General features: G+C 41.3%; 1 protein-coding gene across 5 annotated transcripts in view; it reads right to left on the bottom strand.

Annotated features, from left to right (window-relative positions):
* l(1)G0020 (RNA cytidine acetyltransferase l(1)G0020) overlaps window positions 1–27,939 on the bottom strand; it is an 803,858-nt gene that overhangs the window by 437,887 nt on the left and 338,032 nt on the right. For all 5 annotated transcript variants that reach the window (XM_067102059.1, XM_067102057.1, XM_067102060.1 and 2 more), the window contains one exon: window positions 11,761–11,983. In XM_067102059.1, the coding sequence (XP_066958160.1) occupies window positions 11,761–11,983 (223 nt within the window). The remainder of the gene's footprint in view (window positions 1–11,760; window positions 11,984–27,939) is intronic.

Below are 27,939 nucleotides of genomic sequence, written 5' to 3'. Positions count from 1 at the left end.
CGGGAACCCCAAATGAAGGAACCCCAACAAAAAATTAACGTAGAGAAACACCGAAACAACCCGCCCAGGAAACGCCACCAGGATGAATCCTAGGGGGATAACGATAAGTAATATAAACGACAGGAGAAGCCCCAAACAGAACAAGCTGGATGGGCGAATCTCACGGTCGAAATGGCTGACTGGGGGACGCCGCGGTGTCATAACAACAACCACGTATAATATGAATATACGGGCCGAAACAGCCAAACTTAACGTAAAAACCCCACAATAAGATGGTACTTAACTTGGTGACAGTAAAGCTGCTCGACGACATGCTGAGAAAAAGGCAAAATTAGCCAAAAGCACGAGCACACAGAAAAACAAATCGTGAAGATCACGTGCTAGAAATGGAATGAGTGTAGGTGGCGCTGGAGTCGCCGCTTGGCGGGCGGGTGAGTGTGGGAGCTGGTATGGCTCTCCGCTCTTCTGAGGGGTTTTGACATGGGGATGTCTGTCGAGTGTGGCTCTGTGGTTGTGATTCTTTCACTCACCCTTGGTAATACCGACGTCTTCGATATAGAAGACGCTCGATCTGGGGGTAGTAACTCCAGCATTCCTGAAAGCTTTTTTCTCTGGTATACTTAGCAATATTTATACCTAGAAATTCATGTTAGTATGGAATTTCACCGGGTGACAGGGGGCCGAGCTCAGAAACACAAGTTTTCATTGTCTATCATTATTTCCTTACATTCATTCCCTTTGCTCTCTTCTCAATTTGTGCTGCTCGCTCAGGCAACAACTTCACATTTCCCCATATGTACGAAACAGTGGAGTAATGGGGGGTAAGCTCACAGCAAAGGAATTTCTACTTTTAACTGAATACTGATACAGGCAGTCCCCGGTTTACGACGGTTCCGGCTTACGACGTTCCGAGGTTACGACGCTTTTCAAATATATTCATCAGAAATTATTTCCCGGCTTACGACGCATGTTCGGGAATTACGACGCATCATCGCCGATCCGACGGAAGAAATTTGGCCCCAAAACGGCAGAATAATCATAATTTGAAGGTTTTTTTGATGTAAGACTCAATAATAATGCAGTTTACGTCGTTTTCAATGCACCCAGAGCATTAAAAGTAAGGTTTTCTTATGATTTTTGACGATTTTCGACGATTTTCCGGTTTACGACGATTTTCGGGTTACGACGCGGCGCAAGAACGGAACCCCCGTCGTAAACCGGGGACCGCCTGTATGTGGCAGCATGGGCAATTTCTCTCATGCTTCTTCTTACCGGTGTTAACGTGTGGAATTCATGAAAATTTACCATTAACTCCTCTAATCAGAGCCCTTGTTAACCCTTAAACGCTGAGCCTCTATTTACAAAAGTGTCTGCCGTATGCCGGCGGTGTTCAGGTGTTAGCGCCGAAGCGGAAAAAAAGTTTTTTTCAAAAAATCACAGCAAGCTTAGTTTTTAAGATTAAGAGTTCATTTTTGGCTCCTTTTTTTGCCATTGCCTGAAGTTTAGTATGCAACCATCAGAAATGAAAAAAAAATATAACTATCATATATAAATATTGAAATATATGACAGCGTGAAAAAAAATTTCATAATTGTATACAAATCGCACTGTGAGCAAAACGGTTAAAGCTAATGAGTTATTTTTTTTTCTTTGTATTGTACACTAAATTGCAATGATTTTGGTATATAACAAATTGTAAAATGATCAAAGCAACACAGAGAAAATATTATCACAAAATGATGCGAGAATTCGTAACGAGCGGACGTAAAAAAAAGTTTTTTCAAAAATTCACCATAAATTGAAATATTGTGCTAGAGACTTCCTGTTTGTTGCAAAATGAAGGTAAATGATTGAATGTTACTAGAATGTAAGAGTATTAGCTTACAATTGCGTTTTTCAACCATTTCGGTTGAGTCAAAGTTGACTGAAGGTTGAAATTTTGGCACATCATGATTTATATGAAAATATTTCAAAACTGATAAAAGCTACAACCATGAGTTATTTTTTGTTGTATTCTACATGAAATTGCGCACATTTTCATATATAAAACTTTATATAACGGCTAATATAAATCGATGCAAACATTACGACAAAATGACCAAAGAATTTCTGAGATGTTCGGCAGAGTTACCGCGTGCGGACGTAAGGAAAAAGCTTTTTCCAAAAATTCACCATAAATCGAAATATTGTGCTAGAGACTTCCAATTTGTTGCAAAATGAAGGTAAATGATTGAATATTACTAGAATGTAAGAGTTTCAGCTTACAACTGCGTTTTTCGACCATTTCGGTCGAGTCAAAGCTGACCGAAGGTTGAAATTTTGGCACTTATCATGATTTATATGAAAATATTTCAACTGATAAAAGCTTCAACCATGGGTTGTTTTTTGTTGTATTTTACATGAAATTGCGCACATTTTCATATATAAAACTTTATGTAACTGCTAATATAAAACGGTGCAAAACTTACGACAAAGTGACGAAAGAATTTCTGAGATTTTCGGCCGAGTTAGTGCGCGGACGTAAGGAAAAAGTTTTTTTTAAAAGATTCACCATAAATCGAAATATTGTGCTAGAGACCTCCAATTTGTTGCAAAATGAAGGTAAATGATTGAATATTACTAGAATGAAAGAGTTTTAGCTTACAATTGTGTTTTTCGACCATTTCGGTCGAGTCAAAGTTGACCGAAGGTTGAAATTTTGGCACATCGTGATTTATATGAAAATATTTCAAAACTTATAAAAGCTACAACCATGGGTTGTTTTTTTGTTATAGTCTACTTGAAATTGCACACATTTTCATTTATAAAACTTTATGTAACGGCTAATATAAAACTGTGCAAAATTTACGACAGTGACAAAAGAATTTCTGAGATGCGTCGCTGATGCTCTGTAGTGCGAGAAGAAAGAAATTCGTGCATGTGCGGCTGGGTAACGCTTGTAAACAAAACAACAGCGTGATCCGTGAACTCCCAGCATCCCTCAAGGCACGTGATTTAAAATCGTTCGCAAACTAGGCCTATAACTATTTTTCCACGAATATTTAAAAAAACGTTTTGTAGTCGACGTACCGTATGTCCACTCGCCACCCGACAGACAATTTTAGTCGACGTACGATACGTCCAGTCTGCGTTTAAGGGTTAATGACTGATGAGAAGAAAGTAGACATGATTGTTATGTTAAGAGAGGGCAAAAGTCACGGAGAAGTAGCAGCCCATTACGGCATGACAATAATTGCGGTCGCCTGCATTGAGCATGAACAAGGTAAAATACTCATGCAGCCCTACCATACCACCTTTGTTGCCATGTTCAAATACCTTAACATGACAGCGCCTCCCATCATTCACTGTACTGCACAGCTAATTCATCATCATCATCATCATCTACAGTATACTGTGATCAACATTCATCACCAGTTACTACCCGTAAGATTTAACTTTATTATTTATTATTATTACAGGTACCCAGTGTAGTACTACATAATATTATTTAATTTCTATTATTATTATATGTACTGTAGTATTCCTATTAATTTACATTATTATTTAATGTTATTATACAATATATAATATGAAAATACAGAATATTGCCATATGAAAAAGACGAAATATCTGCATCCGTGAATAGGCAGGTTCCCCACGAACATTTTTATACAAATGTTCCACAGAAAAACCCACAAATACGTGAGTTTTCCCGCGAATAAATTTTAGATAGGTTCCACAGAAAAACCTGCAGATGAGTGAGTCCGCGAATTGTAAGAACGTGAATACAGGGGGTTTATTATATTCACTAATTACTGCATTTTTTTATATTGTGTTCATGATTAAATGCAGATTTTATGATAAAAATAGTTTATTGTGTACTTTTAATGTAGTAATGTATGTATTAAGCTTATTCCAAGTTGGGCCCCAGACTGAGCATAACAAGTGTATGCTCTCTATCTCTCTCTCTCTCTCTCTCTCTCTCTCTCTCTCTCTCTCTCTCTCTCTCTCTCTCTCTCTCTCTTTTTCAAGGTAATGTAAGATGTAATTGAATTGATATTACTATGCAGTGTTTTTGGATGACGGAGCATATTGTACAATGTTTAAAATATTCGCTAATTATTTTCGTTTTATTTTCCAATAAAAGCAGACTGGAAAATAAAATGAAAATAATTAGTGAACATTTTAGATATTGTACAATATGCTCTATCATCCAAAAACAATTTACAGTAATATCATTTCAAATACATCTTACATTACCTTAGAGAAAGAGAGAGAGAGAGCATACACTTGTTATGCTGAGTCTGCGGCCCAACCTGGAATGAGCTTAACGCCGAGCCTCTATTTACAAAAGTGTCTGCCGGATGCCGGCGGCGTTCGGGAGTTAGCACCGAAGCAGAAAAAAAGTTTTTTTCAAAAAATCACAGCACGCTTAGTTTTTAAGATTAAGAGTTCATTTTTGGCGCCTTTTTTTGTCATTGCCTGAAGTTTAGTATGCAACCATCAGAAATGGAAAAAAATATCATTACCATATATAAATATTGAAATATATGACTGCAAAAAAAAAAATTTCATATATAATTGTAAACAAATCGCGCTGTGAGCAAAATGATTAAAGCTAATGAGTTATTTTTTTTGTTGTATTGTACATAAATTGCGATGATTTTGGTATATAACAAATTGTAAAACGATCAAAGCAACACAGAGAAAATATTATCACAAAATGATGCATAAATTCGTCATGTGCGGACGTAAAAAAAAAGTTTTTTTCAAAAATTTAGCATAAATCGAAATATTGTGCTAGAGACTTCCCGTTTGTTGCAAAATGAAGGTAATTGATTGAATATTACTAGACTGTAAGTGTTTTAGCTTACAATTGCAGTTTTCGACCATTTCAGTTGAGTTAAAGTTGACCGAAGGTCGAATTTTTTCTATTTATCGTGATTTATATGAAAATATTTCAAAACTGATAAACGCTACAACCATGAGTTATTTTTTGTTGTATTCTACATGAAATTGCACACATTTTCATGTATAACACTTTATGTAACGCCTAATAGAAAACGGTGCGAAAATTACGACAAGGTGACTAAAGAAATTATGAGATTTTCAGCAGTTACCGCATGTGGAGCTAAGGGGAAAAGTTTTTTTCAAAAATTCACCATAAATCAAAATATTGTGCTAGAGACTTTCTGTTTGTTGCAAAATGAAGGTAAATGATTGAATGTTACTAGAATGTAAGAGTTTTAGCTAACAATTGCATTTTTCGACCATTTCGGTTGAGTCAAAGTTGACCGTAGGTTGAAATTTTGGCACTTATCGTGATTTATATGAAAATATTTCAAAACTGATAAAAGCTACAACCATGAGTTATTTTTTGTTGCATTCTACATGAAATTGCACACATTTTCATGTATAACACCTTATGTAACACCTAATAGAAAATGGTGCAAAAATTACGACAAGGTGACTAAAGAAATTCTGAGATTTTCAGCTGAGTTACTGCGCGCGCAGGTAAGGAAAAACTTTTTTTCAAAAATTCACCATAAATTGAAATATTGTGCTAGAGACTTTCCGTTTGTTGCAAAATGAAGGTAAATGATTGAATGTTACTAGAATGTAAGAGGTTTAGCTTACAATTGCATTTTTCGACCATTTCAATAGAGTCAAAGTTGACCGTAGGTTTAAATTTTGGCACTTATCGTGATTTATATGAAAATATTTCAAAACTGATAAAAGCTACAACCATGAGTTATTTTTTGTTGCATTCTACATGAAATTGCACACATTTTCAAGTATAACACTTTATGTAACGCCTTTAGAAAATTGTGCGAAAATTACACAAGGTGACTAAAGAAATTCTGAGATTTTCAGCAGAGTTACCGAGCACGGAGGTAAGGAAAAAGTTTTTTCAAAATTTCACCATAAATCGAAATATTGTGCTAGAGACTTCCCGTTTGTTGCAAAATGAAGGTAAATGATTGAATGTTACTAGAATGTAAGAGTTTTAGCTTATAATTGCGTTTTTCGACCATTTCAGTCGAGTCAAAGTTGACCGAAGGTTGAAGTTTTCGCACATCGTGATTTATATGAAAATATTTCCAAACTGATAAAAGCTACAACCATGAAAATATTTCAAAACTGATAAAAGCTACAACCTTGAGTTTTTTTGTTGTATTCTACATGAAATTGCGCACATTTTCATATATAAAACATTATGTAATGGCTAATATAAAACGGTGCAAACATTACGACAAAGTGACAAAAGAATTTCTGAGATTTTCGGCCGAGTTACCGTGCGCGGACGTAAGGAAAAAGTTTTTTAAAAAATTCACCATAAATCGAAATATTGTGCTAGAGACTTCCAATTTGTTGCAAAATGAAGGTAAATGATTTAACCTCTTCCTGCTCAACCCGTGTATTCTTGGGTTTAAGATAACCGTCATATTTCAGTAAGCCCGAGTATACTCGAAATTCTGTTATCTCTTTCCTAGCAACTCCCAGTAAACTCGGCTGTTGTTTATATTAGTCTCCCACTATAGAAAGCCGTTTTCTATGCATATAACTGCCTTTATTTTAGAAAATTGTAGCTACCTTGGCGCCAGTTGGCCATTGGAGACGCGTCCTTTCATCAGGCAGGATTTCCATTGTTTTTTGTGGATTTTCTTTTATTATTATTGATATAACTATCATGAGTAGTGAGAGTGACAGTGATACAGAGTATTATGATGGAATGGACGATTCAGGGAGCGAAAGTGATGGTGATATGACGTCAGAATACTCTGATACTTCAGATGAAGATGATGACGATAATGTTCCTGATAACCAAGGCTGGCAAAGAATAACAATTTCGGATGATAAACCACCCTCTCCTCCACAGCCTGCATTTCCCTTTATTGGTGATAATATAATTCATCATGTATATAATACTGAAGATGATGAAGAAAATACATATATTCAGTATTTTGAGTCATTTCTTGATGACAATATTTTAGACATTATTGTCACAGAGACGAACAGGAATGCTGAACAAAAGTTGAGTGGAAAATCAGAAACAGAGAAAGAGAAATGGCACCCAACATATCGGGAAGAAATGAGGATTTTCCTCATTGTTATTATGCTACAGGGGATTGTAAAGAAACCTGAAGAAAGCCAATACTGGTCTAAGATGCCTTTGTTACATACACCAATTTTTGCTAAAATTATGCCACATCGCAGATTTTGCAAAATAAAACAGTATTTGCATTTGTCAAATAATGAAGATTTTGACCCTGCCACTAATCCTTGCCCAAAGCTCAACAAAATCTGGAAGTTTTATAATAGCATTGTTAGCAAATTCAAAAGTATGTACACGCCTGCACAAAATGTAGCTATAAACGAAAGTCTTTTACTTTATAAAGGACGTCTTGGTTGGGTACAATATTTGCCACTAAAAAGAGCTAGATTTGGGATAAAATATTTCATGTTGTGTGAATCAGAATCAGGATATGTTTGGAATTTTGTCATTTATACAGGTCAACGAACAATGTTTGATAATGATTATGAAGACCTTCCCGTGTCTTCAAAAATTGTTATGACGCTGATGAAGCCATTACTGAAAAAAGGTTATTGCCTTACAATGGATAATTATTATAACTCTCCCCAATTAGCAGATTTACTGACAGAAAATGAAACAGATGTATATGGCACTGTCCGTGTTAGTAGAAAGGAAATGCCCACTGGATTGAAACAAGAAAAACTGCAGAAAGGCAGTATGGTGGCTTACAAAAGAAGAAAAGTAACAGCAATAAAATGGAAGGATGGTGGCTTACAAAAGAAGAAAAGTAACAGCAATAAAATGGAAGGATAAGAAAGATGTTGTATTACTTTCCACAGTCCATAACACAGAAATGGTAGAAACAGAAAAAAGAGGAAAACTGGTGAAGAAGCCTAAACTAGTTATGGACTACAATAACACAATGGGAGGGGTTGACAAAGTAGATCAACATCTCCAGGATTATCCTCTTACAAGAAAAAGGAGAAAGAGGTATTACAAGAAAATATTCTTTCATATTGTCGACTTCGCATTGTGGAATTCCTATCTTTTGTATCTCAAATCAGGAGGAGAAGCAACAGCTCTAAAGTACCGTCTTCAAGTGATTGACGAGACAATAAAAAAGTACCATACACCTATGATGTCATCAAAAGTAGGACGACCAACTAGTGTACCTCACCCTCTTCGTCTTACAGAAAGGCACTTCCAAGATGTCGTGCCACCTACGGAAAAGAAAAGTAACCCCACAAGACAATGTGTAGTTTGTAGCAGAAAGCGAGATGCAAGTGGAAAAAGGCTAAGGAAGGAAAGCAGATACTGCTGTTTAGTGTGTGATGTAGCACTGTGTACAACTCCTTGCTTTAGGATACATCACACGAAGGATAACTTTTAGGAAAAGATGAAAGAATTTATTTTATTTTATGTTCTGTACAGGAGTAAATACATTTATTTTCAAAATATAAAGCTGAAATAGGTAATACGGAAAGAAAAGTATTATTCATTATGATGAAGGTAAAACCTTTCATTTCAATTTGTCCTTTTCTATTACTTTTTCATAAAGGCAAGAATCTTTTTCTTCTTGTGATAATGAAACCTTTTACATTTTCTATTGAAAGTATTATATTTTTGTCATCATATTTTTTCTTCTATGTTAGTCACCAGGCTTTACTTTTTCATATTGCATTTTTTCATAAATGCAAGATTTTTTTTTTTTGTAATAAAAATTTGCTCCTTTTATTTTCTTTTGAAGATCAGTTATGTTATAAAGTTTTACATTTATCATGTGTAATTATTTTGTTGTTATATTGAAGAATTATGAAAGAATAAAAATATAGAAGAAAATGCAACAAATATATTCTTTATTTGTAATTTTCCTTGTTTTTTATAATTTCCAAGAAAACTCAGCCTTGAGAAGTTATGTAACAGTTAAAGACTATCCTGACAAAAAAATATTTTTTTTTTAAGAAATATTCGAGGTGATTATCACTTTAGCATATACTTTAGAAATAAACAATAAAAAAATATGCTTCATAAAGACTGGAAGTTGGGATAAAAAATGTGAGAGGGAAGGGGTTAATATTACTAGAATGTAAGAGTTTTAGCTTACAATTGCGTTTTTCGACCATTTCGGTCGAGTCAAAGTTGACTGAAGGTTGAAATTTTGGCACTTATTGTGATTTATATGAAAATATTTCAAAACTGATAAAAGCTACAACCATGGGTTGTTTTTTGTTGTATTGTACATGAAATTGCACACATTTTCATATATAAAACTTTATGTAATGGCTAATATAAAACGGTGCAAAAATTACGACAAAGTGATGAAAGAATTTCTGAGATTTTCGGCCGAGTTAGGAAAAAGTTTTTTTCAAAAATTCACCATAAATAAAATATTGTGCTAGAGACTTCCAATTTGTTGCAAAATGAAGGTAAATGATTGAATGTTACTATAATGTAAGAGTTTTAGCTTACAATTGCGTTTTTCGACCATTTCGGTCGAGTCAAAATTGACTGAAGGTTGAAATTTTGGCACTTATCGTGATTTATATGAAAATATTTCAAAACTGATAAAAGCTATAACCATGAGTTGTTTTTTGTTGTATTCTACATGAAATTGCGCACATTTTCATATATAAAACTTTATGTAATGGCTAATATGAAATGATGCAAAAATTACGACAAAGTAACGAAAGAATTTCTGAGATGCGTCGCTGATGCTTTCTAGTGGGAGAAGAAAGAAATTCGCGCATGCGCAGCCGGATCACACTTGTAAACAAAACAACAGCGTGATCCGTGAACTCCCAGCATCCCTCAAGGGGCGTAATTTAAAATTTTTTGCAAACTACTCCTATAAGTATTTTTCCGCGAATATTTAAAAAAACTTTACGTCCACTTGGCACCCAACAGATAATTTTCGTCAATGTAAAATACGTCCAGTCGGCATTAAAGGGTTAATACATACATTTCTACATTATAAGTACACTGTAAATTATTTTTATCATAAAAATCTGTATTTAGTCACAAACACACTATGAAAAAATACAGTAATTAGTGAATAAATATTGTTGCTCTATGAAAAAAAGCAAATTAGTGATAATTTTAGAGATAAGGTCCATAGAAAAACCCCCAAAATTGGTGAAAATTCCGGCAGAAAAGTGAAAGATATGTTCCACAAAAATCTGCGACAAAATGAAGCGCAGAAAATTACAGTGCGAAAAAGCAGGATAGCACTGTATTTGCTTTACAGATGAACATGAGAGCTATTTGCTTAACAGCTGAACATGTGAGCTACTTGCTTTACAGCTGAACATGAGAGCTATTTCCTTTACAACTGAACACAAGAGCCATTTGCTTTACAACTGAACATGAGAGCTATTTGCTTTACAACTGAACATGAGAGATACTTGCTTTACAACTGAACACGAGAGCTATTTGCTTTACAATTGAACATGAGAGCTATTTCCTTTACAACTGAAAACGAGAATTACTTGCTAACCAACATGTTACTCCTGATTTGGCAGCTATGAAAGAGAATGCAACAGAGAAACAAATAGGATTGCTTACAAGCTTACCAGTGGAATTTTGGTCCTGGACTGTAAACCAGTTTATGAAAAAAAGGTTATAACTGCTTGTCTGCCAATCATTATCAGATGAATAAGTAAAACTTACAACTGCTTATTTCTGTTTGCAAATCACCAGAACACAAACACCAGCCTCTTGATGACAAAAACTAAGGAATATCATCAACAAGATTTCCATCATTACATTCCTGGACATTAAACCTTAAGGGACAGGCTAAATGTATATCAACCACAACCCCAGACCGGGCAAACTTTAAGGTTAGATAATTTACAAAAAAACACATCAATGGATAGAGGACAATATGCAAATGAACATGGTATAAGAAAAAAAATTCTAAAAATTTTTCCCTACCTTCCACAGGAAATTGAAAGTGACTACAGGCAGTCCTCGGTTATCTGCGATCCAGTTTTATGGCACTTGTCTAGTGACGACGATAACTGGATTTTCGGCACCAATATGCACCAATTGCTGGTTATCAGTGCCAAAAAGCGTTGTTATCGGCAATTTTCGGTTATTGGCACACTGTTGGGAACGGAGCACCCCACAAAAATAGGGGACTGCCTGTATAATATTTGCAACCCTGTGTGGGGCCTCTTTTACAAGTCACTCATTAAAAATGTTAATTTTACCAAGTTATGCATGTTTTTTCTAATAATTTATCTTATTTTATTTTGTAAAATTATAATTACAGCTCAAAACAATATCAAAACAGATAAGAACTAAAATCAGTAACAAATTCTGAGTACAGTACAGTATATTTGTTGTAAAATATTTAAGAGATTTACTGAGATGGGGAGATGCAATAATTTTTTGTGAGGTATACTTGTTTTTTCTAATATTTCTTTGCACTTTTCTTTGCAAAATTACAATTATAGTAGACATACTATCATAAAAGATAAGAACTAAAATAAATAGAAAGACATCATGGACCAGCAGAGAGGCAGTACATTCCCCTCTGAAATCTCAAGGCATACTTATTGATCGATGTCTCTCCTGAGCTGAGGTAAATAGTTGCCATAAGTCATTTATGGCCCACTGAAGTGCTATGAACATTTTTTCCACTAAATTCATCAAAACTGAATGGCGCATAATATTAATACTCACCCAAAACCTGTTACAGATACTCACATGAGGATTCCCATCCATCGAGGGTTAAAGCCTCTTACCTGATCTAGTGTTTTACATAAGTCAACAAGAATTCCAATTGGAGGGTTCCCCTTAAGGGATTCTTTAAGATCCCTTAGTTCTTGTTCCTGTGGCAAAAGTGGATCATCAGCTGATGGTTTTGGGATAGGCTGCAAGTCTTTGAGATGAGATGATAGTGGGAGAATACGTAGCTGATCATCCAAAACAGCACATGTTGAACAGGAAGGTAGAGAAAGAATAAATCTGAAATAAAAAGCACATATTAGATAATACCTCCTGATTTCACTTGGTTCAGAATACTGTATCTACCTAAAAATCAGAATGTTAAAACTCATTTCATGTTAAGCAAACTGTACAGTATATCCTACTGAGTAAGACTTGTCACAACCACTAGGAAGACTCCTGCCTTAACTTCTGAGGTAAAGGGTTATAAACAACTACTGCCTTGACTGACATAAAATACCTTGACTGACTTCATACTTCACTTTTCCCATATGTATACAGTAATCCTTCATTTATCCAAATTAATAGAGCCAAGGGTCCATCGGATATGGGCAAAATCCGAATAATACCGAGTAAAAAAATCTCGGGATGTTCAAGTGTAACTCTGTACCCTTCCTCACCTAACCTTGTCAATGCCACATAACAGTAAACATTCAGTATATTTATAAACAATGACCATAACACTTTAAACTGAAAGCTTTATGCAAAAGGCAATTAGCTACCATTTTTCCCCATATTGATGACCTAATATACTGCAAGAATATACTTTGAAAAAAAATGCAACCCCTTCTTTTTCTCTCCCTAGTTAATGACACATTTCAGTAGGCAGGTAGCCTACCTGTGTTTACCCACAACCTACCATGGTTTTATGATCATTAACCCTCACAGTCTGGGCTAAATTTCAGGATGGCCAATTTAATAAAAAAAAAAAAAAAAAAAAAAAACACATCAATGGAAAGAGGAAGATATGCATATGCACATGGTATAAGAAAAAAAATTATAAAAATTTTCTGTAACTTTCAGGGAAATATTTCCAACCCTGTGCGGGGCCTCTTTTCCAAAAGACCGTCGTAAAACTATGCTAATTTTACCAAGTTATTAATGTTTTTTTCTAATAATTTTTTGTATTTTATCTTTCAAAATTATAATTAAAGCTCACACAATATAATACATAAGAATTAAAATTAGTGAGATATTCTGAGTATATTTATTGTAAAATATTTACCAGATGTCCTGGGATGGGGAGCTGCAATACATTTCCCTACGACATCCCAAGTCAAACTAATCTCCCTCTATCCTCTACTGACCTACTACAGTTGCTGTGTAAGAGTTGTCATAAGTCATTTATGGCTCATGGAAGTGATCTTAACACTCTTCCCCGCTAAATCTGTTCAAACTGTACGGCGCAAAATCTTGAACATATGAGGGTAAGTCAAAAAGTTCCAGGAAAAATTCAATATACTCTTTATTTAAGGAAATTCAAACATCATTTTTCTACATATCTACCATCTAACTCTATACACTTTTCAAGGCGCTGTTTCCACCTCTTCAACCCTTCTTTGTAGAAATTTGGGGCCTTTCTATTAAACCATGTTGAAACTGCATGTTTAGCAGCATCCAAAGATTCAAACTGGACTCCTCTTAAGTGTTCCTTGAGTTTTGGGAACAGGAAAAAATCTGAAGGAGCAAGATCAGGACTATAAGGAGGATGTGGAAGAGTTTCCCACCTAAATTTCCGTAGGACTTCTCTTGCAACCCTTGATGAATGTGCTGGAGCGTTATCATGATGGAACAAAATTCTGCGGTGCAACTTTCCTCGAAGTTTTTAGCCAATGCAGTCTTCAGTTTTTGCAAAACACCTTTGTAGTAGTTCCCGGTGATTGTTTTTGTCCTTCAAGGAAATCAATCAAAATCACTCCTTTGGAGTCCCAAAACACTGTTGCCATAACCTTCTGGGCAGATCTCGCCACTTTGAACTTCACTGGTGCAGCTGAACCTCTTGGTAACCATTGCTTTGATTGAATTTTACTTTCTGGGTCATATTGATGGATCCAAGTTTCATCTCCAGTAACAATCCGGTCAAAAAACTCTGATTCATTTGATTCAATCTTCGTTAAAACTGCAAGAGAAAGTTCAGCTCTTTGATGCAGTTGGTCTTTGAAGCAATGCTTTTGGGACCCAACGTGCTGAAAGTTTACTCAAACCAAGATTTTCATTTAAAATTGAAAATGCGGAACCATGGGAGATCCCAGTTTCATTAGCTATCATATCGATAGTAATCCGACGATCTTCATCCACTAGATTCTGCACCAAAGCCACAATTCTTTCATTTTTGCAGTCGATGGTCTTCCCTCTCTTGGGTTGTCTTTGAGGTCCTCCCGACCATCCTTAAATCGCTTTATCAATCATAAACAACTGATTTAGATGGAGAAGAATCTCCATAAACTTGTTGCAAAGCTTCAATAATTTTTCCTGGTTTCTAATCAAGCTTGGTCAGAACTTGATGTTAGCTCTCATCTCAAAATTTTTATTTTCTATGGGTTCAAGAAGTTACTTTTCTGAAGCAGATGTTAACACCACAGTAGCAAGAGGATGACTGAGGTAACAAGTCTATATGATCACTAAATCACAGATAATTGTTTACCAAGTATTTGGGTTGTTTCATTCCTGTGCAAATACATCATTCAACAATTTTTCCTGGAACTTTTTGACTTACCCTCGTATATATACGACCCAGAATCCACCAAAAAGTTATAAGTAAACATATATATGTCACCTGGCCACAAAGGGTTAATGTATTTTCATACAGCAACTTCCTTATCAATTATTACCATACTGTATTACCATACACAGGATAAAAATGTGCGAACTATAAACCTAAGCTAGCCCAGGTGTTACACTCTTTGTATCCATTTTCAAAAGGTAATGGTTATGAAAGTGTTATTTTGTAAAGTCCCCGCTCAACGGGTTCTCTATGATGAACATCCCGTTTTCTGCGGTTCCTTCACAGCCAACCTGAGGTTGGATGTACACAATCTTATTATCATTATTGTGATTTGTATATTTATTACCTGTTCATTTGCCCTCGTACCAAGTATATGTGTCAGAGTATTTTTGTGTCCAACCAGCTATTGTTAAGCATCATGTTTTCTATATGTACCTGTCCTGTTTTGTGTACACAAGTAGTTTGACCTCGGGTCACTTGTAAATTTTTGTACTGGTGGTCTCTGTGTATACGCCGACGTCCACACGCCGCTTTATAAGCAGGTCGCTTCATCAATAAACCAGCAGTACTTGTCTTCCTGCTCTTTCTTTAGCACCTCTCACAGTGGAGTGGTGACCCCAGGAGTGGTTCCCAGAGCCATTAACGGACCCAAAACGGCGACTTAGTCTTGGCCTGATGAACCAATCTACACCCCTAACGGACTAACAATGGCGCTCTAACAAAGCATTCGGGCGTTACCGACCCTTGTCGGCAAATCACTGGCATCATTAGCAGACCCACGCGGCATGCTCCCAAGCATGTATTGACGTGAGTGTTCCCTGAGTGCGGAATGAGCATGGATGCAGACATTCCCAACCACATATAAATTACCGCGAACTTCTAGAGGCAGATGTCTCCCTCGCGCAACCCCCTCTCAAGCCCTCCTCCACACCGAAACCCGTACGCTCCTCCATGCCGGTGCCTGCTCCCCGCGCGTTGCCCCTCCTGACGGAACAACTGAGGGCGGCCCTCAGCATAAAGCTGCTGCCATTCACCCATCAGAACCCAGATTCCTGGCTCTATAGGGTCGAGGGGCAATTCAGGGTGGCAGGCCTGACCGATGAGGTGTTGAAGGCGGACATTGCTATCAACGCCCTACCAGAGGAGATATACAGGAAGGTCGCCCCGTGGGTGACGTCAACCACGAGCCCTGCCACCTTCCAGGAATTAAAGGCCACTCTCGTCGAGACCTGCTCCCTGCCGGCCCCCGAGAGGGCTGCCCGCGCCCTTGACCTTGCCGTTAACCCCCGGCAAGACACAAACCTCTTGGAAACGTGGCATGCCCTCCAGGACCTCCTCCTCCTCCTCCCCGAGACTGACAGCAGTGGCAGGTACAAAGAGATTAGCCTGTTGAGGGAGATCCTCCTGCGGCAGCTGCTCCCAGAGGCCTGTGGGCAGATCACGGAGCCATACACCCTGCTGGTCGGGGACCTGATAAGGGTGGCACAGCAGCTGATGGACTCCAGGATGGCAGCGAAGCAGGCGTCCATGCCCGTGCACCCCATCAACTGCCTCCAGCTGGAGGACCCCACCACAGAGTGCATCAATGTCGTCAGCAGGAGGTGGCCACTCCACCACCAGAAGAAGGAAAGGCTGGGGCTTTGCTACCACTAACAGAGGTTTGGTAAAGATGCCAAGAATCACAAAGCCCCCTGCCTTTTCGCCCATCCAAAAAACGGGGGAGGCGGCAGCCACCCTCACAGGCCGCCATGGCAGCAGCATCCAAAACACCAGTAGGCTTCTACGTCCACAACACTGCCTCTGGAAGGATGATGCTGATCGACACTGGGGCCATGCAGTCAGTGTTCCCACCTTCCAGAGAGGCCGCAGGCGCCCGCCGGACCCGGTTGCCTCCCTGACGGCAGCCAATGGGTCCCCCATCCTCTCCTACGGCACCAAGCTCCTGTCGGTCTCCATCCTGGGCCGGAGATACAAGTGGAACTTCATCGTCGCAGACGTTAGGACCCCGCTCCCGGGTGCGGACTTCCTCGCCCACCTCGGACTGGCAGTTGACGTCGGCCGCAAGTGCCTGCTGGACACCAATTCCTGCCAGTCCCTGTCCCTAGCGCCGTGCCCCAGGGTGCCCACAATCTGTTCCATCACTCCCCACCAGTATGCCTCCCCTCCCTCCTGAAGGAATTCCCGGAGGTATTCAAACCCGAGCTTTGTCAGGTGCCCGGGCCCCCCGCCAAACATGGGATATATCATCACATCAAGACACGGGGGTCCCGATGCACGCAAAGTTCCGGAGGCTTCCCCCACAGCGCCTTCAGGAGGCCAAGAAGGCCTTTGCCAAGATGGAGCGTATGGGCATATGCAGGAAGGCCCCCAGCCCATGGGCCTCCCCCCTTCACATGGTGAAGAAAACGGACAGCTCCTGGAGACCCTGCGGTGACTACAGGCGGCTCAACCTCGCTACAGAACCCGACCACTAACCTCTACCAAACATGCAAGACCTGATGGCCTCCTTCCACGGGGCCAAAATATTCTCAAAACTAGATCTCTTAAAATCATATTTCCAGGTACCAGTAGCTCCAGAAGACATCCCCAAAACAGCCATCATCACGCCCTTTGGGTCCTATGTCTTCGCCTTCTCCACCTTCGGCCTGAGGAACGCAGGCGACCTTTCAGAGACTGATGGACAGCATCCTGGGGGACCTGAACTTCCGTGTCTGCTACGTCGATGATATCCCAATTTTTTTCAGGTCTCACAAGGAACACCTTTGGCACATCTGGAAGGTCCTGCAGCACCTGCAGGAGAATGGCCTTGTCGTCAGGTTTGACAAGTGCACCTTCGGCGTCGATAAGGTGGAATTCCTGGGGCACGAGATATCCCTGGGAGGCATCCGCCCACTTGCATCAAAGGTCGAGGCCATCGTCAGGTTCCCCACCCCTACCTCCGTCAAAGCCCTACAAGAATTCCTCAGGATGGTCAACTACTACAGGAGGTTCATCCCAGGAGTCACACACACCATGGCCGCCCTGACGGAGATCCTCAAGGGCCGTCCGAAGTCCTCAGTGCGGGGCCCCGACCAGCAAGAGGCCTTCTTCCTGACGAAGGCTGCCCTCGCCAAGGCGCAGGACCCCAGTGCTCCCCTCCAGCTAACAACAGACGCCAGCAATGTCACCTGTGGGGCCGTCCTGGAACAGGTCGTCAACGGAGCCCCTTAGCCCATCGCCTTCTTCAGCAGGAAGCTTAGCCCCACCGAGTCCCGCTACAGCACCTTCAACAGGGAACTCTTCGCGGTACACCATGCGGTACGCCACTTCAAATTCCTCCTAGAGGGTATGCCCTTCACAGTTTGGACGGACCACCAGCCGCTGGTCCACGTCTTCACAAAGCTGGGGAATGCATGATCCTCCAGGCAGCAGCAGCACCTCATGGCCATCGCGGAGTTCACCTGCACCATCAAGTACCTCCTCGGCAGGAAGAACCCAGTAGCCGACACCCTCTCGAGGTTCGAGATCGAAGCAGTGCAGCTCGGGATCAACTACAAGGGCCTCGCCCGGGAACAAGCCACTGACCCAGAGATTCCAGCTTACCGCACCGCCATCACGTCACTGAAGTGGAAGGACATGCTACTCGCCCCTGGAGGGCCAACACTGCTGAGCGACGTAAGCACTCACCACCTCCGCCCACTGGTGCCCACCTCCCATCGTCGGCTGGTCTTCGACGTCATCCATGGACTGTCCCACCCCTCCGGCAGGACAATGGCCAGGCTACTGGTGGAGAATTTGTCTCGCACAGCATACGGAAGGACGCAACGGCCTGGGCAAGGCAGTGCATACAGTGCCAGGCCAGCAAAGTAGGGCGGCACACCGAATCGGGGGTGGGCAACTTTCCCCAGCTGGGGAGACGTTTCGGGCACATCCACGTCAACATAGTGGGTCCTCTTTCCCCATCAGGAGGAGCCAGATACCTTCTGACAGTCATCGACCACTCCACCAGGTGGCCCGAAGCTATGCCCATGGAAGAAGCCACCTCCAGTGCGTACACAGAGGCCCCCCTCTCCAGCTGGATCAGCCGGTTCGGTGTCCCGGACCATATAACTACGGACAGGGGCCCCGCCTTCCTGTCTAAGCCGTGGACTGCCCTGGCACACCTGCTAGGGACCACTCACCACAGCACCACTGCCTACAACCCCCAGCCAATGGAATGGTGGAAAGGTTCCAGAGGTCCCTGAAGGCGTCCCTCATGGCTCGTTGCACCGCGGAGAACTGGAAGTACCAGCTGCCCTAGGGCCTCCTTGGGCTGAGGACCACCCCCAGAGCCAACGACGACCCGTCTGCAGCAAAAAAGGTCTTCGGGGAGTCCCTCGTAGTCCCGGAGGAACTCTTCACAGAGGACCAGGACGACTTAACAACACGAGGCTCCACGACAGGGTTGGGAAGTTCGCCCCCTGCCAGCGGACCTACCGACAGGACGCCCCCCTTCATGCCTCCCGGTCTATCCTCCGCCATCCACGTCTTCATCAGGAACGATGCCGTACGTCCACCCTTAACCAGGCCCTACAGGGGGCCTTTCCTCATACTTGAGAGAAACAAGAAGGCATTCTGGGCAGCCATCCACGGGAAGGAAGACTGGGTATTGATAGACCACCTCAAGCCCGCATTCCTGGAGGAAGACGTCGAGGGCACTTCCCAAAGCCCCCCGCAGGAGGTGGCGCCCCGTCCGCAAGAAAACCTCGTGGGCGCCCCTGGAAGGCCCCGGGTCTGGACAGGAGAGCAACCCAACATACCCATCCACAGGGCACCGAAGAAGTCGAACACCACCCCCAGCTGGCATCGAGAAGGCGCTGCCCCCTCTGTTGCCCCAGCAGATACCTGCTTTAATCAGATGTTACCTACGTCTTGGGAGGGGAGTATTATAAAGTCCCCATTCAACGGGTTTTCTATGATGAACATCCCGTTTTCTGCGGTGCCTTCACAGCCGACCTGAGGTCGCATGTACACAATCTTATTATCATTATTGTAATTTGTATATTTATTACCTGTTCATTTGCCCTTGTGCCAAGTATATGTGTCAGAGTATTTTTGTGTCCAACCAGCTATTGTTAATCATCATGTTTTCTATATGTATCTGTCCTGTTTTGTGTACAGAAATAGTGTGACCTTGGGTCACTTGTAAATTTTTGTACTAGCGGTTTCTGCGTATACGCCGACGTCCACACGCTGCTTTATAAGTGGGTCGCTTCATCAATAAACCAGCAGTACTTGTCTTCCTGCTCTTTCTTTAGCACCTCTCACAATTTTACTTACAAAATCCATTTATATCGCATTATTATATTTGTATGTTATCATTGTTATATCTATAAAAAACCAATTGCCCTGCCATTTGTAATGTTAACATTCTCAGAATCAGCTGATTAAGCCTACTACCATAAGAATTTACTATTAAAAGAATTAGGAACATTTTTTACTTTTTAAAGAATGTACAATGGAACAATTTTTATTTTTGTACATAAATATAACAGGTATACAAAGGTAAACTATCATACTTTATGTTAAAAGTAAAATCCTTCAAGAAGTTAATTTTGTCTAGGAACAGAAGTCACTATAATTCATGGTGGCTGGTAATCACTGTTGTTAGGTTAGGCTGGGTTAGGCTAGGTTAGGTTACATTCAGTTGGGTTAGGTTAGGTTAGGTTACATTCAGTTGGGTTGGATTAGGTTAGGTTACATTCAGTTGGGTTAGGTTAGGTTAGGTAGAATCTCTTGAATAGGGTGGTGAGAAAGTAGGTAAAAATGTGGTTATGGTGTAGCAAGGGGGAAGGATTGGTTATACAAGACAGAGGAGGTGTCAATTTAAAATAGGTAGAGATTAAGTTCTTATGATCAACTTTAAACCAGGATGAATGATGTTAAGATGAAGTTGAAAGCAAGATAAAAGCAGCTTGGAGGAAACAGACACAAGTGGCTGAGATAGTGTGCAACAAAAGAATACCAAATTAAATAAAAAATAAAGATTTAATGTACCATAATCAGACCAGTGATGATGTACAGTATGGTTTAGAAACATGAGCACTAAGAATGGCAGAAGAGATGCCAGAGCAAACAGAAATGAGGATGCTAAGGTGAACTCTGGGGACCTGCTGCATGAGAGACAGGAAAACAAAGAATTTAGAAGGGCCAGAGTGGTAAAGACAATAAGAGTCAAGACTGAGATGGTTTGGACATGTAGCAAGGACAGGTAAGGAGGAAGGAGTGAAGACTGCCTGTGTGGAAGCTGAAAGGATTGGGTCAAGGGGAGGGCAAAGGATTAAATGGCATAATAAAGTGAAGGAACATTTGGTGAAGCTGAAGATGCTTCTTATGGAATAAAAGTAATCTATCCCTTAGCTCAGCAGTAGCAGTGGGGATGAAGGAAAAGAATGAAGCCCGTAAGACGGGCTTTTTCCTCAAACCTAACAAGAGTTCCACTTGATTACAACTCAAAACCATGAGAACCAAACATAAACATAAAGGAAGTGAAGGAACCCTAAAAGATCACCTACCTGCAGTTGAGCTGAGTATGGAGATATCTCATAGAGGAATTATTAATTACTAAGGCAAGGTATCTTTCCTCCTTTCCCACTAGAGTAACTAACCTGAAATATTGCTCAAAGAAGCAGGCCAGAAGGGGAGGAGCCAAATTCGCCATCTCACTGACTGGTGCTCCTGAGAAAGCAGTAAGCACCACAATCAGATGACCGTGCCTGGGGTGTAGCAAGATAGTCTTGGTCTAAACTCAATTCCTCTACAAGAAAGAAGAGGAAGTGAAGGAACCCTAAAAGATCACCTACCTGCAGTTGAGCTGCATATGGAGAGATCTCATAGAGGAATTACTGAACACTAAGGCAAGGTATCTTTCCTCCTTTTTCAGTATCTGGAAGAAAACTGACCTGAAGGCTACAGGCATCAGTTCCTCTAAAAACTGTTAAACTGGAAGGATGCAGCAGCTCAAGAAAAATCTTAGTCATGCAGAGCAAAAAAAAAATTTCCCAGTTTTCTATGCAGAGCAAAAAAGATTGTTCCCAGTTTTCACAGACAAGTTTCCCCTTCCAAGAGGAAACCTGCTAATTGTGCAAACAACTGATGGATGCCATATTCCCTGGTATCTATAGCAGGAAAAGTTGGGGCTTTTCATAAAGAGAAAGGTTAGCAAATGGATTTTTTGATGGTCATGAGAGACCCAAGTATCAGTCAAAGACAAAGCAGAGATGGGGCAGCACTGTACCTTTTCCTTTGCTTCTCTAGCATCAGAGAGATAATGTGAGAGCCAGGACGGGATCCCCTAAATGGAGTCAGGATGTTAAGAGGAATTCATTTGTTACACTGACATCATACTGAGCAGGTCTTGTCAACCTATCCCAAACCAATCATGTATCAATGTCAGGAAAAGAAGGCGCTACATTTATAAGATGAGACCAAAGGGTTTTGCATCTTGGCCACAAATTTTGAAACTCAAAAGACAAGGAGGATCATCCCTCTGGAGAGGCTGTGTAACTCTCCAACTCTTTAGACTGAGGCGAGGGCCAAAAGGAAAACTGCCTTCAATGTTAGGGCCTTGTCAAATGCCTTGGGTTGAGGCTTGTAAGGAGGGCCATGCAAGCTGGTGAGGACCAGCTGGAGCCCTAACCTCTCTCTTCTCAAAACCTAGTATGATGGCTGATACCTCCCAAGAGCAAGATAAGTTAATGCCCCTCAGCTTAAACACTTGAGTGATGGCTGCTCTGTAACCCTTGATCACCATCACCAAGAGTGCCTTCTCCTGCTGAAGGAAGAAGAGGAAGTCTGCCACTTTCTTCACACATGTCCTGAGTGAATTGTGGCCCCTTCGACGGCACCAATCACAGAATTTGGTCCACTTTCTGTGGTAGACACCAATGCAAAATGGTCTGAGATTATCTGTGATGGCTGCTGCAGCCCCCTTTGAAAAGCCCTCCTTTTCAAGAACCTGCTGGATAACCTCCAACTGTGAAGCTGGGGGGAGGCCACAGCCCAGTGATACCTCCTGTTCTGCTACTGCACTAAATGGGTGGCTGTCTGATGCAGTTCCCTTGGGACATCTATCATCAGGTGTAGGAGGTCTGTGTACCACTTCTCCTGTGGCCAGATGGGTGCTGCCAACATCATTCAAAGGTCCTGGGACTGGTGGTCTGTTAGGAACTAAATTTTGAATGTTGCATGAATTTAATTTCTATTTTCTTGTTTTTACCTTTCTAACATCTAAGGTATGTCTTTATAGTACCGCATGATTTAAAAATACAGTGAAACTAGTACAATCTTTGACTCCAGAGTTAACTTGGGAACGTAAACATCAACAGAAATTATGCACTACAGTACATATAAAAAACCAACTTACAAACAACTCAAGATATGAACAGCCATCCAGAACGTAACTCATTCGTAAGATGGGTAGTGACTATTTTCTCATTTTTATTTTTACTGTATTTTTTTATTTTTTATTTTTGCTTGTTTCATCATAATTTTCACTCAAGAAAGGTTGAAAAACAAGCAAATTTACAACCCAAAAGAGAGAAACACATTCGATATCCCCTAGCATGATGGCAGCAGAGACAATGGCATGACAATAACTGAAAATCACTGATAACCGAAAATCGGTGCCGCGGTTAAGTGGGGATCGGCACTGATAAGCAGAGATCGACGCATATCGGCACCGAAAATCCAGTTATCGTCGTCACTGGACAAGCACCGTAAAATCGGATTGCCAATAACGGAGACTGCCTGTAGCTCAAAGTGTTAACAACATCTACAAATTTGCAATTTAAATATTTTTAATTGAGGTCAAAGAAGACAGAACTGGGGTACTGACTGATTTATTACCTGAACATAAGGTATACATAGCAGTGTGCGGACAGAAGCGTGGTGCCCGACCCCAGGTCCCCGTGACCTGCATGCTGAGTGAGAGCAATTTGTGTTAGTTAACAGTCAATCAAATAACAATAACAAAAGACATAATGTGCATACCGTGATAAAACATATATTGGTGAAAAGGCCATGAAATTCTACATAAAAATATATACATGAGATTCTTGCTGCGTTAACAGATGTGATACATGATTGTAATTAATGGGTAAAGAAAACGTCTTTACAAGTACAGGCAGTCCCCGGTTATCGGCAGCCTCGGTTACTGGCGATCCGGTTTTACAGCGCCTGTCTAGCGACGACGATAACCAGATTTTCATCGCTGATAACCGGTTATCGGCACCAAGCTGAAAGCTGCTGCTACGAGGCCTTTAAAGCATCCAAAGGTTGGCTGTTTCAGTTCAAAATTCGATGTGGGATCTCTAACAAGAAGACTCGTAGCAAAGCTTTGGATGCTTCCCAAAAGGGAATGGAAGAATTTTGCCATGCTGCAAGACCTGAGAAGGAAAAGAAGGCACTGTACTGTTTTAGGACAAATCTACAATGTTGATGAAATTGTTCTATTCTATCGCTCTTGTACCCACTAACACCTTGGCTGATAAGGAAAAGAATTTACCGAGTCAAAAGCTTTCCAAGCAATGCATTTCTGCTTTGTTATGTGCAAATGCTACTGGGCATTGCTGCAAACCACTGGTAGTTGAACATGCAAAGCAACCACATGTCCTGCATGGGTTGACAGATAGGCTCCCAGTGATTTGGTATCAGCTTGGTTCACCTCCAAGATCATCACAGATTGGTTCCATAATAATTTTTGTAAGGCTATTCGTTATCAGACACTGGACCTTGGCATTGCTAGACACTGGGTGGAGGCTTTGCTGCTCATGGACAAAGTGCCTGCACATTCTAATACAGCCCAGTTGGTTGGTGACTTAAGTCATATTAGGGTCATGTATTGCCTACTAATATGACTGCACTCATTCAGCCAATGGAGCAAGATGTTATCAAAACAGCTATACCAGAGGAAGTTCCTGGAGGAGGTGATGGTAGTATTGGAGGATGAGGAGAAGCAAGGCTTGGATACAAGGGGGGGATGGACACTGGAAAATCTTCGAAAGTACCCACTGAAGTGTGCCATCTACAACCTCGCAGATGCTCAGAGAGACACGACTGTAGAACTTCAGCCACTCCTGGATGGTATGCAGAATAGAAAATAGGGCATGATGGACTTCCCTGCCCAACTCATCACTGGAGGCAACAATGTTCCTGAGGATGATATATAGGAGTGGCTGGATGATGATGGTGGTGACCCTGGTTACCAAATTCTCTCTGACAGCGAGATAGCTGCTAAAATTATTGGCGGTGAAGAGGAAGCACCTGAAGACGTCGAAGACAATGGAGAGGCTGTTTTACAAGTGCCCTTGTACAAGCATATGCTCATGGCCTTTGATACGGTTCTTGAGGTGTTGGAGAACCCCATCATTGACTCCAACGACTTACCCAGGCCTTTGGACACAGCTGCACAAATGCAAGATCATTAAAGGATTGCCATTGTGAAGCAGAATTGTCGTTCATATTGTCAAAATACCCTCAACAGCTTCTTCAGATCCCAACCCCTGTGCACCCAAGCCCATCGCTATCCACTTTTTTGGCAACCGAGTCCTTCAGCTTGGAACTGCAGGCAATTACTTCTTCAGCCTTTGTTGATATGTGGGGCTCCTTCAGCCAAGAATCTGATGTGTCACTGTTCCATTTTGATGACCCTGACCCTCTAGGCACTTCTACACCTCTTCCACCCACTTCACCACTTAATGTCTCAGAGGAGTAGTTACAGTAAGCAGAAGATGATGATGCCTCTCTTGATGACACAGTTGAGCTGGAGGAGGTGCAGGAAGGCCTGTAAACCTCCTCCAGGGTTTAAAAAGCCTAACCATCATAAACACCAAGGGCATCATGTCAGTGACAGGGAAAAGGGATTTTGACAAAGGAAAAATCTATTTCTGAGGAAGGCCCCGTGTCACCCGGTGAAATTCCATTGTTGCACGAATTTCTAGGTATAAAATGCTAGATATACCAGAGAAAAAAGAGCTTTCAGGAAAGCTGGGGTTACTACCCCCAGATCGAGCGTCTTCTCCAAGGAAGACGTCGGTATAACGAAGGGTGAGTGAAGGATCACTACCACGGAGTCTCACTCGAAAGATATCTCCTGATAAAACCCCAGAAGAGAGCGGTGAGCCGTTACAGCCCCACACACAGACGCCCGCCAGTTCGGCGACACCAGCGCCACCTACCTCATTCCAGGCTAGCACTACCCCCAGGCTTGGCATGTGCAAGTAGGGGAGCAACAGGTGCGTCAGGGAGGGTCACCGGGTGACACGGGCCTTCCTCAGAAATAGATTTTCCTTTGTCAAAATCCCTTTTCTGAGTCCAGCCCCGTGTCAGCGGTGAAATAGTGATAGAGAATCATGCCAAGGCTGCTAACTACGAGGAAACAAGGTAATCTGAAGAAAAACACAAAATTCGAAAAATGGTTTTAATCGCTCTCTCACATGGGAAATTGAATACTAAATTGGAAAAGTACAGTAAAAAAGCTTAACATTACGAAATATGTGAGCAAGTCCACAGTGTGGCAGGGAAAAAACCCAAAAATACTTAAGACTACAAGGGTATAATGATAATTGAAAATTACTTAGACTAAAGAGTATATACAACCTTATAGCTACACACGCAAGAGACAATACAACATGGGGAAGAATTATATACATATATATATATATATATGGGGTACATGGAGCAAAATAAAAACCGCCCAGTACCCCAAAGGAAAAACACAATCATAACATGTCAAATTACAGTTTCCACTCAACAGAGACAAGATACATCAATATGAGGAGCAAGGCAGTGAGGCATGATCAACCAGGAGGACAAGCAGAGAAGTAAATGAGGCAGGCGGGCGGGGGGTTAGGGGAGGATAAAGGAAGATGACTAATTAAGGTGGGGAGATCACACTTCGGTTTCGAGTGTTTTTAAATAGTGGCGTTTAAATACTAAAGGTGATTTCCAACCCGTGTATTTAGAGAGTTCTGAGAAATCCATATTATGAAAGTAATTAATAGAAGTTGCAACTGCTCGAATATCATGAACCTTAGGAACTGAATCTGGGTTAGCTTGTTTAATAAAATACAAAATTTGTTGCCTTATTGCATTTATCGATAGAGTACCACCTTTCTCCCTGATAAAAAGAGGACCCGACTTACACTGTGGAGTTCTTAAAAGGTAAGACTTTAGGGTATAAACTGGACATAAAGACTGGTCTTGTGGAAGGGGCACCACCTTCCAAGGGACCACCTGTCTTGCGGTCTTCATTTTTAGCTAAAAATCTAGGGTCAGGGGAAAGGAGGACTTCTCCGGACGGGAGGAAGTTAACAAAATCATCACCTCTAGCGAGCCGACAGCTCTGAGATTCTGGCACCTGAAGCCAAGCTAATCAGAAATAAAGTCTTCCTTAACAGATCCAAATAAGAGCATTGAAAGTTGTCAATCTCAGATGCTAACTTAAGAACATCATTGAGGAACCACGTAACAGATTGTGGGCGTGATACGGGTCTCAGACGAGCGCATGCTCTGGGAATAGATGAAAAATAGGAATCTGTAAGGTCAATTTTAAAACCATATAAGAATACCTTCTTCAGGGCTGACTTGGCTGTGGTAATAGTGGCCGGGGCAAGGCCTTTCTCAAACAATGATCTAAAGAAGGTAACTGCTAGATTAGTCGTCATGATTTGGGCTTCAGATGTTTTCAGGAAGGAGGCCAATTTTTTGACTGCTGAGTCATACTGTCTAAGAGTAGAATCTCTTTTGTCTGATTCTAAAAACAGAGTGTTAACGGGGTCAATGTTTGCTCCCTTTTGGGCTGCGAACTTTATAAAGTCCATAAAACTAGGGCATTCTGAATTCTTGAGGAAGCTGACACAGTCTTGGTTTGTACTGTCTGGGTCAGTTTGGGCTTGGGAATCCGAAGACTTCGCAATCCCAGTTCCTGAAGAAGAGGGAACCAATTGCTCTTCGGCCAATAGGGGGCTACCAGGGCTGGTTGACCTTTGAATGTCCTGAGTTTGTGTAATACTTTCAGCAGCAAGTTTATTTGGGGAAACAGATAAATCTTCTCCCAATTGTTCCAATATATCGTCACTGCGTCCGTGGCGTACGCCTGGGGGTCCAGGTTCGGAGCCACATAACAGGGAAGCTTGAAGTTGCTCTCCGTCGCGAACAGATCCACTTGGAGACCCGGAACCTGGCGACAAATCCAATTGAAGGATTCCCCGTCCAGGGACCACTCCGTCTCCAACGGAGTAGCTCTGGACAGGGAATCTGCCACCACGTTCCGCACCCCCGCTAGGTGGGTGGCTGACAGATGCCAGCTGTGCTTGTTCGCCAGGGAGAAAATAGCAATCATCACCTGGTTCACTCGACCTGATTTGGAGCCGCCCCTGTTGATGCAATGAACTACCACTGCGCTGTCCAATACCAGCCTGATATGAATCCAGCTGGGGGGGCGGATTTTCTT

The sequence above is a fragment of the Macrobrachium rosenbergii genome, chromosome 58 (assembly GCF_040412425.1).
Source record: "Macrobrachium rosenbergii isolate ZJJX-2024 chromosome 58, ASM4041242v1, whole genome shotgun sequence".
Lineage (NCBI taxonomy): Eukaryota > Metazoa > Arthropoda > Malacostraca > Decapoda > Palaemonidae > Macrobrachium > Macrobrachium rosenbergii.
This window is presented reverse-complemented; position numbering and strand designations above follow the sequence as displayed.